At 36.2% G+C, this 12,223-nt stretch overlaps 2 protein-coding genes across 2 annotated transcripts in view; both read right to left on the reverse strand.

Annotated features, from left to right (window-relative positions):
* Dus1 (Dihydrouridine synthase 1) overlaps positions 1-12,223 on the reverse strand; it is a 527,049-nt gene that overhangs the window by 338,791 nt on the left and 176,035 nt on the right. The gene's annotated exons all lie outside the window — the stretch shown is intronic.
* The window catches only part of LOC137615200 (palmitoyltransferase ZDHHC14), a 186,393-nt gene continuing 176,417 nt past the window's right edge, over positions 2,248-12,223 (reverse strand). Inside the window, exon 2 of the mRNA XM_068344854.1 lies at positions 2,248-5,728. Within this exon, the coding sequence (XP_068200955.1) occupies positions 3,416-5,266 (1,851 nt within the window). The 5' untranslated portion in view covers positions 5,267-5,728 and the 3' untranslated portion in view covers positions 2,248-3,415. The remainder of the gene's footprint in view (positions 5,729-12,223) is intronic.

Raw genomic sequence — 12,223 nt, forward strand, 5'->3', positions numbered from 1 at the left:
TATATATATATATATTCTTATAAAGTTTCATTAACAATTTAGGACAACACTTTCATGCTGCTTCGTTTCCTTTTCAGCACAGTAATTATGCAAAGTATCTTTATTTCTTCATGAAGTTATATCAAAATGACAAATGTCCTCCAAAAGCATTGTCAGACAAATAAGACTCGTTTTGCCAAACCAGGAAAGTAGGCCTTGTAGCAACACTCAGAAATCCAATACCTTGTCCTTCCCTTAACACCTCGCCCAACTACCCCATCCCCAAACCACTGACAAAGAAAAAAACCCAAATTTACACTGCTCGAACCCCCTCAGACCCATGAAACCTCAGAACCTTATAAGCTTTTGGCAGTCGTTTTAAAGCACAATAATTATGCATCGTACATTATGAAAATATAAAGTCTAGCCTTTTCATCACACTGTATGCAATCACTTTTATCCTCATTTTCAAAAGCAGAAGAATGACGTGTTATCACACATTACATATATACATATTGTTTTGTTTATAAACATTTCTAAAAGATATCCCTAGTCAAGCTTTCTTTATTTTTAATCATCAAATCCCTAGTATAAGGCAGAGGGTACAGAAGACAATCATTTCAAGTCCACATTATTTCACCATTGTACTATATCACATTTTCTTCAGTATAATAAAATAGAAAGGTTTTTATTGTTATTTCTGAAGTGACAGTAATTTACAACAAGAAGGTAGATAGCGTTGTATGGCAATGATTCCGCACATATCAGCATCTCTGCCAAGACAAACACATGGATATGACTTCCAAAAAAAAAAAAAGGTTTAATCTAACAGGAATTGAGAAGTTAATGGTGTACCTCCATGTGAATACATAAATACACATGCATAATGCATACTTATATATTCTAAGGAGAACCGTCTTTTACATTGATATGAAAAATCCATTTATATAAACTATCATAAAAATTCCAACCATTATAAGACAATATGTAAAGCCACAGCAAACCATTTCGGCCAAAATTTCGTTATCAACACATATCACACAATTAGTTTTATTTCAAAATTTATTATTAGTCTTTCAAATCACCGTCATACATCGGAGCATAACATTCGTAAATCTTAAATTACAGGCATTAAAACTCACAATTCCAACAACATGGGGGATAACAATTATGTAATTAGTGCATATTATGTTGACATAAACCACCTGTTAAAATAATTACTCCATATATTCCTTATCCCTCCAGGCAATGACTGGTACCTTAACATCAGTCCTTTTCTTAAGCATAATTCACCGGATATGCAAGGGTCCATATATGTAAATCGAACTTAGAAACTAATTATAAATGCAATTGTGGATAATATTTTTTTCAAAGTTTCTCTCTCGCTTATTTGCTGATTTAATTATTTTCATAGGCTAATTTACATGACATTTTAAATTTGATTTCTCCAATAAAAAAAAAAAAGTTTTATTCCTTATCTTTTAACATTAGCTTCACAAAGTGTATCCACATTCTCTTGATACAAGGGCAAAAGAAAAATCATCTCCCGCAATGAAAATATTTCCATCCATGATTGTGAAGAATTTAAGTTATCTTTCCAAATACTAAGACCACGTTTTTGACTTTACAAGGAAAATATTTCTTCAGAGGAAAACCAATGAATCGAACGCCATCAGAAGCATAGCAAATGCCACATTAAAGATCACAGGAGGCTATTTATTCTCATACACTATAAATAAGTCTGTAATTAAGATACGACAAATTTTAACTGCTCGAGTGAAATCACTCGTATGCCCTTTCTTCTTCGTACACATTAATGAATACCTTGGGGAAATTATAGAGCCGAAAGGATTTATATCTGGATAATTAATTTCCAGTCCCCTAGTAAAAAACTGATGAGGAGGCTTAGAACAATTGTGTTTATTTAATGTTTCGTTATACGAAGATACTTTAATTCTTCCATAAGACATCAACTTTTTTGTACCCAATTATGGACAGAGAGAGAGAGAGAGAGAGAGAGAGAGAGAGAGAGAGAGAGAGAGAGAGAGAGAGAGAGAGAGAGAGAGAGAGAACTTCTAATAATGTGAATATGTAACATATGGAGGTAAAAATGTAAAACCTTATTGTGAATGAGATATATAAGTATATATATAATACATACATACATATATATATATATATATATATATATATATATATATATATATATATATATATATGGGTGTGTGTATAATTAACAGGAAAAGACTTAAAAAATTCATTGTCTATAGGGGCACCAAACCTCGAGCTTCGTCAACGTGTATAAAAAAATAGCGAAAAAGATTAAAGTAATTCATTTTTCAACTCTAAAGAATATACAGCCTTTCTTTTGGTTTTACTTACAAATTCCTAACAGCAAAATTACTTTTTTTTTCTTTTGATCATTAAAAATTAAATAAATATATATTTCATCTGCATCATTTAAATAATTTTCAAACTGTAATATGACATTTCCCTAAATGGTAACTAGAAAGAAGAAAAACAAAATATTTACTTCCCAATTAAATTGATAAATTCCAAATTACCTTGAAAAGGAATCGCATTTTACACCCTGACCAGTCATTTGCTAAAGACTTCTGTTGGCGTTCATTCAGAACAATCGATATTTTTTCGTATGACCATTGTCCTCTTCATAATATAATTTCATGGCACCATGATACATGAGAAATTTATCAAAAAAAAAAATACAATATCCTAAATCCTTTCATTTCCTCGGAACAGGCAATCCGACTCTGCTTGCTCCACCATCCCGTCTAGTGAAGGTGAATATAGAACAACAAAGACGAGGCAACAAGCAAATATTTTCCTTCTTAACTAGAGATTACCAAATGAGTTCTGCAACGTTTGAACTCTTCTCGCAACAAGGTTGATTTTCTTTGAGAGCCAAGGGAAAGGTCAAGCTAATTGAAACATCAAAACAATAGATGTTACAACAAGAACCTCAGAGTGACAGATCCAGGGGCAGTCAAGCCAGAATAAAATTTCAATTCAGCACGAACTGTTTCTCTTGGTTTTCTCCAAGGCATTAATCAAAGGATAAAGGGGACAATGATAAGAAGCAAAGACAAAGTAGGGAATGACTTGGGAGCACTAGACAGGAGCATTGGCACAACACTGGCTGTAACTACTCAGTATATCCATCAACATACTGTATTGCTTTATTTAAGAAAACTACAATCTTTAACTAAACCACTTTCGATTATGATAATATTTCACTATCATTATGACATGAGTTGTAAAAGAGTTTGAGTAGAGTGAGAGGCTGACAGCATCTCGAAATAAAAACACTAATGATGATCAACAACGATGACTCACAGGTGACACCAAAGGAGGCCTCTTTATTAGTCTAAAGAACAGTTGTTAGGTGAGCAAGGTGAGAGGCCTCCTGAAGTGAATGCTACATGTGCAACTCCACATGAGCCACAGTTCCGTTATGGCGTGGGCTAGAACCACTACTGGGTCCATGGCCACAACTAGGGTCCTGTGAGCCTTTATACACTCCACTATTGGCACCATCTTTCACCAATGATTGATTAGTAACACTAGTAACTGAAGGCGTCCTACTGTAGTCATTATTGTTGTGGGTACCGCCAACTGCACTTCCGTTCATTTTTACTCTACTCACGATACTATGACCATTGGCACGTCTTTTCACATCAGCACCACCCACAAGTGGACTCACTTTAGTAGGTGTATGAGGAGCTCGTGATGGGCTAGGACGAGGACTGCGGACAGGTGTATGGGCTGGACTACCTGCTGGACTGGAACTTGCACTCTCTATTTCACGAACTGCTCGAACTGTTGGAGGACTAGGTGCTGTCTGATCACATTCTTTAATTGGGGAGAGATGTGGAGCTATGCTTGATCGCAGCCGTCTTCTAGATGGTCTTGGTCTGGGCAAAGCTACGACTCGAACTTCAACATCCTCCTCAACTGAAAACTCACCTACAGCTGTTGACACTGCCCGGCTCAATGTTCTTAGCTGGGCTCTGGAACGAGCAACTTGAATTTGTGGTAATTGGGGTATGGCTGAGTTTCTAGTTGGTGGGGTTCTTGGAGCAGTGTTTGTAGGTGATACCATTGCTGATCCAATTCGGCCACCAGAAACTTGCTGGCGAGAACTATGATTCTGAAGATTAGATTTAACAGCATGAGGAGACCGTGCATCATCGGAAGGCGTAGATGGTGATAAGCCAGGGGTTGATGACAAAGAAGAACGAGCAGCAGTTGTAGTAGTGCTAAGAGAGTCTACAGATATGGTGGAAAGTAAAGCAGTATCAGTTGTTGAGGAAGGGGTTATCTGATTATTTTGAGGACGTCTTGCTACTGCCCATCCACAAACAGCACCTTCTCGTTCAGCTACTCCATCACGCCCATATGTACTGAATGAATGCTGAGAATTTGAACCCCTCAGGTGATGTCCACGGATGTACTCGTAAGTAGTAAAACCCAAACAAATAATGTAGGCATGGAAAGCTGCCAAGTGAACTAGAAGTACTTCAGCAACTAAAGCCACTGAGAATAACGTGGACAGCAACCCTATAAAGGCTCCATCATAAACCAAAGCTCCAAAAATGGTGAAATGACAATAAGGAGCACCTTCTGAGCATGTTAGTGAGGTATCATCTAAAGGTTTTTCATGATGATGAAGTTGTTGCTGAGATCTAGGAGACTCCCACGGTGAGAGATACTCCCTTCTGAAGTAATAAAGCACAATTTCAGCAAGACAAGTGCCCATAACCAATAAGCAGGCAACAATAGCAGTGATGACACAGGCAAGGAAGAAGCGATAATTGCGACGACCCACACAGTGATTAAGCCACTTACAGTGATGATCAAATACATCCACACACTTGTTGCACGCACTGCAATGCTTGGTCCTACTAGATGATATGGTAATATTGCACAAATGACATCGTCCATTCTCAATCACATGGGTGTGCACATTCCGATCAAACTCTGGGACCTGCTGACGATCTTTACGTGTGCGAAGCTGAGTGTCTGCAGGATCAATGGCAAGTGCCACAACATGAGTGAGAATGTGGGCAGTGAATAGGATGCCTGTAACAATAGCAAGGGGCATGGCCAGGCGGGAGTGGAGGGCGGGCAGGACGGCACCATACATGAGTGAAGTAAAAGCTGCCATCACTACCCAGGCCAGCACCTGCTGCGGGTGTAGTGGCAGCTGGAGGCCGTGCACACGGCGCACACGGCGCGGGCCCGACCACCAAGGCCGCCCGTCACCCATCGCACATCACCATCGTCACCACTCCCGCCCCACCCCACGCCCACGCCCACCAGCCCCACTCTTCGTTGCTTACTTCAGGAGAGAGGACACTTCTCCCTTTCGGCGTTGTCGTCGGACCCTGGGCGGTGCTTGCTGCATAAGAATACACTTCACTTCCAACACACTCTCCCCTCGTTCATGATGGCATCAGTTTGATATAAATCACTATCTCAATCCTGCTAATGAAGGTCCAATGGAGGCACTCAAGTTCTACGATTGCTCATAGGCACTACAAAAAGAAAGTAGTGTGTTACACAGGATCCTAACATTGACACTCTCCTTGATAGGAAGGATACCTGTTTACTTTCACAAATTCTTGAGGGGTCTAAGACATCAGCTTGTGTCGAATATTTGAGGCTCCATTGTTCTGTGAACAATACCTTTTTCAAAGCACATCTGTTAATATAAGATGTTCATGTTTTCCTGAAAATGAATTGTTTGGTTTATTAATCGTGAAAAAAAATCACCATGCATGTGGAAGGTACATATACACGCTAAAATTGTATAAAAATATAAATTCATAGTTAAATGTATATGTATTTATGATTATGTGTGTTTTATTATTGTGTAAACAAACAAGTCCGGGAACTCTGTCCTAACCTACCAAGAAGTGGCAAAATCAATAACTCGGTATCAAGTAGAATTAAAAGTAATAATTAGAATAGATAAACATTACATATATCAAATGCATAAAAATAGAAAGCTCTTTTCATAAACAACGGCTACCTCATTTTCTTAATGCAACGGCGTATCAAATAAAATGACTTAATGATAATAATAAAAATTACTCCAAAGTCGTCTGCGTAGCAATTAAGTTCCTGTTTACTCACATTGATATAGAATCGTAAAAATTGAGTTGAAACTCAAAAAAAAAATTCTTGAGAACAATTTCGTTGTATCATTAATTCTATATTCCATTTGTAATAAACATACGATTGAGCCTTAAACCCAGTAAAACTTAAAAATATAGGAAAAAGGATTATTACACTTTTTAATAAAATAAAAATAATGAAATTTCAATTATGACACAGAATCAAGAAAAGAAATTGAAATAATAACGACATAAAAAAAACAAATAAAAATTATCATTATTAAAAACAATATAAATAATAAAAACCAGAGTAACGTAAGCAATATCCAAAATGCAAAATACGAGGGAGAAATTCCGAGATAAAAATCCCCGACAGGACACTACTGCAAGAATACTAAGGAGACGATGCCCTCGGCCGGAAATGAAATTTTGTTTTTTGGCACCGTGTTCAGAAAAATGGGACAAAATATATTAGGCCATGTGTGAAACTTCAATTTAAAATATAATTTCCATGTGGGTTGGCTAAATGTGATCATTTCTGAGTAGCATAAGACCAAGAATATTCATTTCTTTTTAGACGGATAATTCACAAACGTATTGAAAGCGTTTAGTCTATTTTTATACAAAATCTATTAAGATATGCATTCATTTACAGCCTGCTCCCGCACAAATAAACAAACCACTACATATTCGCGTGCATGTATATATATATATATATATATATATATATATATATATATATATATATATATATATATATATACATTGTTAAAGTTTCCTGCAAATATCCTTCATCCAATATATGATACCACGGTAGGAGCCTGGATGTGAAAGTGAACTATTTTTTTTTTCTGAAGTCACCCGGTCTTACAGGAAATAACTTAATGTAGAAAAAGATAAAAAAATATGCCAGAAAACTTTATTACACGCCTCTTCCCTTAACAAAAAATGGTTTCAGCAAGTGTCGACTCTCTCATTATCAAACACATCTGTTCGATGTTACCTAAGAGCATTTCTTCAACCTATCTGCGACCCACCATTTATTTGTGCATTAAAGAGATGATACCCAGTCCGTAAAATGAGCTCCTCTCATGTAGATATAAGTATTTTGTTTAAATTACGAAAGACTTTTGTCGTGCTTGCAAAATATTTGGTAGCCTCAATTCCATCCAGTTTAAAAGTTTAAAGGTCGCTCATGAATGGCAGAGGCAAGGGACAGTGACATAGCCTTATAGAGCAGGACAATGCCCTAGGGCCTAGAGACTGACCATGTATACATATGATCAGCGCCCAAGACCCCTCTCCACCCAAGCTAGGACCAAGGAGGGCGAGGCAATGGCTGCTGATGACTCCGCAGATAGACCTTTAGGCTCCCCAAACCCTCAGTTCTTCGCTCACAAGGATGGTGAGGTTACAGCGACCAAAGAAACTAATGAGTTTTAGCAGGACTCGAACTCCAATTTGGCGTCCACAAGTAAGAGACCTTACCACAGCGGCCACCACAACCCCACAAATAATTCAGGTAATGCTGTACAGTAGTTCTTTCAAAACAAATGTAGCTTGAAAATGTATTACACAGCAACAATAGTCAACAAAATCTCAAGATAATCACCTCAAAAGATAATCAAATCTATGAAATACAAATAAATGAATACAATTGTCTTCAAATAAAAGGTAAGCAACATATTTACTGATATCTGGAATATTTTCATAGCAGCAAAGGCAAAAGAGAGAGAGAGACATCCTCGTGACGTTTTCCAGCACACGTCGAAGGAAACAGGAAAAAGGTAAAGTTGTTTATGGAAAAACTGAGACAGATCGAAAACTGTAAAGATTCAAGGTAGATAGAATAAAAAATTGAGACAGATCTAAAACTGCATAGATTCGAGATAGATAGAATGAAAATGGACAAAACTAAGGACAGCTGATTTATAGAACGGCTACCATGAATGGGGTAAATTTTAAGAGCTGCATACGTTGCGATAAAATTAATCTTTCAACATACGGACTAATGTGTGTATACCAACACATGTACTACGCATTACTAAAAAAATCTTAGCTTACATCGAAACATCCTTGACGTGACAGTGAGGATATGCTCGCGGATCGAAGGTATTCCTAAAGAAAATAAGCCAATACAACAACAACAACAACAACAACAATAAATGCAGAAATATCTGGACCACTGCAGAACAAAGGCCATGTCATTTAATCTCTGGGGTTTGGTTAATTTTCATCACCATGCTGGCCAAATAAACAAACAGATAATCTAGTAAACCAATAAATAAAATTTGAATTTAAAATAAGTGTATTCACTAATAAAATATTTATCATCTAAATAATTCAATCAAGTGAAAAAACATAAAGAAACCCAAAGTCTAAAAAAATGCCTCTTGGTATTGCACGATTACATTGGGTCAATTCCAAAATGCTAAAAGGCCCAACAACTTTAGAAACCTCCAGGAAGAGCAGCATCTGGCAGACCTCCTGGAATGGTCGTTGTTATTATTATAATTATTCCACAATTTGCCTGGAAACACAGACACATACGCGCACGTGAGGGGAAAGGGTATCCAGATGCCGTTTGAACCCTGAAAGAAGCGCTGAGGGATAATTCTATATATATATATATATATATTATATATATTATATATATATATATATATATATAGTTCTATGAGACACTGCTGATTGATAGATACAATGAAGGTACAAAAAGAAATGGTACATTTTCCTTTAGTTTATGAGCATAGTGCATAAAAATATGAAGCAATTGACATACCTTTATGGAGTTTGTACAAATGAAAAAAAAAAGATACACGAAAAAATTCTTAATTATTCTATGGCAAAAAAAAAAAGAAAAAAAATTTCTTTAATATAATTTCACGAAGTAAGTGCAATTGATAGACATCTTACCTTAAAAAAAGCAATAAGTCCATATATCAAGGGAAACTTACTCCAAAAAAAATTTACGAATTTAAATCTAAACCAAATAATGAATCTTTTACACATACAGAGGCCAAATTACTTTCATAGTCAATTAATAGACGTTTTTGCATTTTCTTTTCTAAAAAAAAAAAAAAAAAGTCTCAAAGAACCGCCAAACCATAAAAAGGCAACCACATTAAGCAGTATCTCATCGGAACTTTTTTTTAAGGGGGGGGGGGGGCTTTTCTCAATTCCAAACCCCCAAGCCCTTTCAAGAATAAAAAGGCTGATCAAGAGCCAGCCAATACTTTTCATTAATGTCAAAAGTTGGTACTCTCGGGAGAGGCAAAGTTTGGACAATTCTGAGCCTAAACTCAGCGCGAGGTCATAAAGTTCTTTTACATAGTAGTATAAAACTTAAAAAAGGTTAACTTAGGTCGACGAGATTTTACATTAGGGTTATCTTAGCTGTAGTGACGAATAACTTATAACGGATGTCTTATCGTGTATTAAAAAACCAAGAAAATGGAAACCTTGGTTATTTGCTTTATTGCAGATGTTAGCCTTGCCATTTCGGGACTTTGGGACTTTTTCTATCATCATAGTGGGTTACAAGTCTCGTCGCTCATATAAGACAGTATTAACTTCTAAGTATACCTAGATGTTGAAGGCTTTGACAGCTTTGATGACAGTTTTTATATGTCATACCAATCATTCAAAATCTACACAGTACTAGGCGTATTGAATATGTGTAGAAATGTTTTCTGCCCCTATAATTACTCATTGGAAACAATAAACTACTGAGAGCCACATCCAACTTAATAAGTAAACATTTACAATTGAAATTCACTTGTTGAATCTCACGTTCTACAGATTCATTCAATATTGCACAGTTGAATAATGAATGCTTCTGACTTCTGCAAGGATGAGAGAGAGAGAGAGAGAGAGAGAGAGAGAGAGAGAGAGAGAGAGAGAGAGAGAGAAATACCATTATAAACAAAATATCACCTAGATGCTTGTGTGGATTTTCCTAAATATCGCTCCAGCTTCAAAGAAACACAAGTTCTTGAGAGAGGAGAGAGAGAGAGAGGAGAGAGAGGAGAGAGAGAGCGAGAGAGAGAGAGTGTGTGTCTATATTTCAATTTACCATTATCAATATATTACCTGGACCCTTATGTGGATTTCCCGGAATATCTCTCCAGCTTCAATGAAACACCGATATGACCATCAGCCTGAATCCGTTCCTGCTATGTTGTATACTATCCAATAATGGCAGCCACACAAAGGAACCTTCCTTATATACAGGAGCCTATTATATTGCTGAAGGAGGCCTACTGTATATATCCCTGGCCTTCCCCCCACTCTAGAAATCCAAATATTAAAGACAAACATCAGGTCTTTACTTAGGTTTATAGGCCACTATATTATGGAATATTTAATGGGGTTTTCCTCCTTTCGGAGCCCCATTAAGGCCATATATTATAACACAGAGTATTAATGGGTCATTACTCGAAAAATCATACGCATAATTTATCCATAAATCGTGATATGAAGATAGGGTTTGACAAAATACCTCTGTTTACTCACATCCTGTCACAAGTAATTTGTCCCAACATAACTCCCTGGAAATTACTTTGATGATAGAGATATATTGCGATTGTATATCATCTGTGGCTTATAGCGCCTACAAAAACCCCATCAGCTTTCTCATATTCCCGGATGCCATCTGATAAAAACATCTAAAAAAGGGTAGTTTTCCCTGTATAATACAGAGGAAGTATCTGGTATATATATATATATATATATATATATATATATATTTTATATATATATATATATATATATACATATATATATACATACATATAATACATATATATATATATATATATATATATATAAATTCGTTCCTGTCACGCTAAGCGGCATTGCAAAACGTATGGCTACTCGGTCTCTCCCCGCTTCTTGGGTAGGGAGGAGAGGAGGTACCCGAGAGGTACACTCGGAAACTACATCTTCCACAAATTGCCCAAACTACCGTGTTGTAGTTAGGAAAGGGGGAGGGTGGGAAGGGCTGAATCTTTGACGGGTTGCATACACTAGTTTTTATAATGAGGCATTTTCCCAAAGGGATTAAGTTTGCATTATAATACAATAACCTGAGACTATCAGGTAACCCCTTACGATACTTACATCCTCATGGTATCTATGACCTTGGGTACAGTTGGCTTCCTTAATTCCGGTATACTTCACGGAAAGCTATAGAGACGACTGGCAGCTAGCTGTATATTATTCAGCATGAAAAAAAAAAAAAAAAGTTGAAAACACGTGTTGTTAAGCAAATAACAGTATTATTCTATAGAACACTTCGTAAAATGAATAAAAATGCTTTTGATCACGTAATTACAAATCCATCGGCTTTGTTTTACTGGTAGTGTTGGCATTAGTTTGCCTCTAGCTATAGTATTTAACTATCCGGCGTCTCCTAAGCTTCCCGTGAAGTGTACCGGAATTATTGAAGCCGACTGTACCTACCCTAATAATACCAAATATTACCTGGTACTTAGCCAAATCACTACCGGCACCGAAGCCTGAAGAACTTCAATCTACTGACACCCTCTCGGCGCGTTTACAAGCCCAGATTGATCAAAGCAGAGATCACAGAGGTGCCGGTCAAACGATACATTGTCTTATAAGGTTCATTGTCTCTCCCCTCCACTGTTCGAGACGTGTTCCAGAATAGAGGGAGAATTTCCTTAGAAAAATCTATGGATTATAATTGATAATTCGTGTTTAAATCGATATATATATATATATATATATATATATATATATATATATATAGATATATATATATATATAATATATATATATATATATAGACGTATATATATATATATATATATTATATATATATATCTATATAGACGTATATATAAGTATATATATATATACATATATATATATATATATATATATATATACACACACACATAAGTGTGTGTGTGTGAAAAAAACCAAGGAGTGTAAAATTTATCCTCTACTCATTCACCAAAAATATAACATAAACCTGGCCTTCAAGGGTCAAGACATAAGAATCATCATCCTACTATGAAAATGGACTTCCGGCTGAAAAAAAACATTGAACAAAAAGAAAAAGAAATAACCAAAAGATCAAA

This window comes from Palaemon carinicauda, chromosome 21 (genome assembly GCF_036898095.1).
Source record: "Palaemon carinicauda isolate YSFRI2023 chromosome 21, ASM3689809v2, whole genome shotgun sequence".
Classification (NCBI taxonomy): domain Eukaryota; kingdom Metazoa; phylum Arthropoda; class Malacostraca; order Decapoda; family Palaemonidae; genus Palaemon; species Palaemon carinicauda.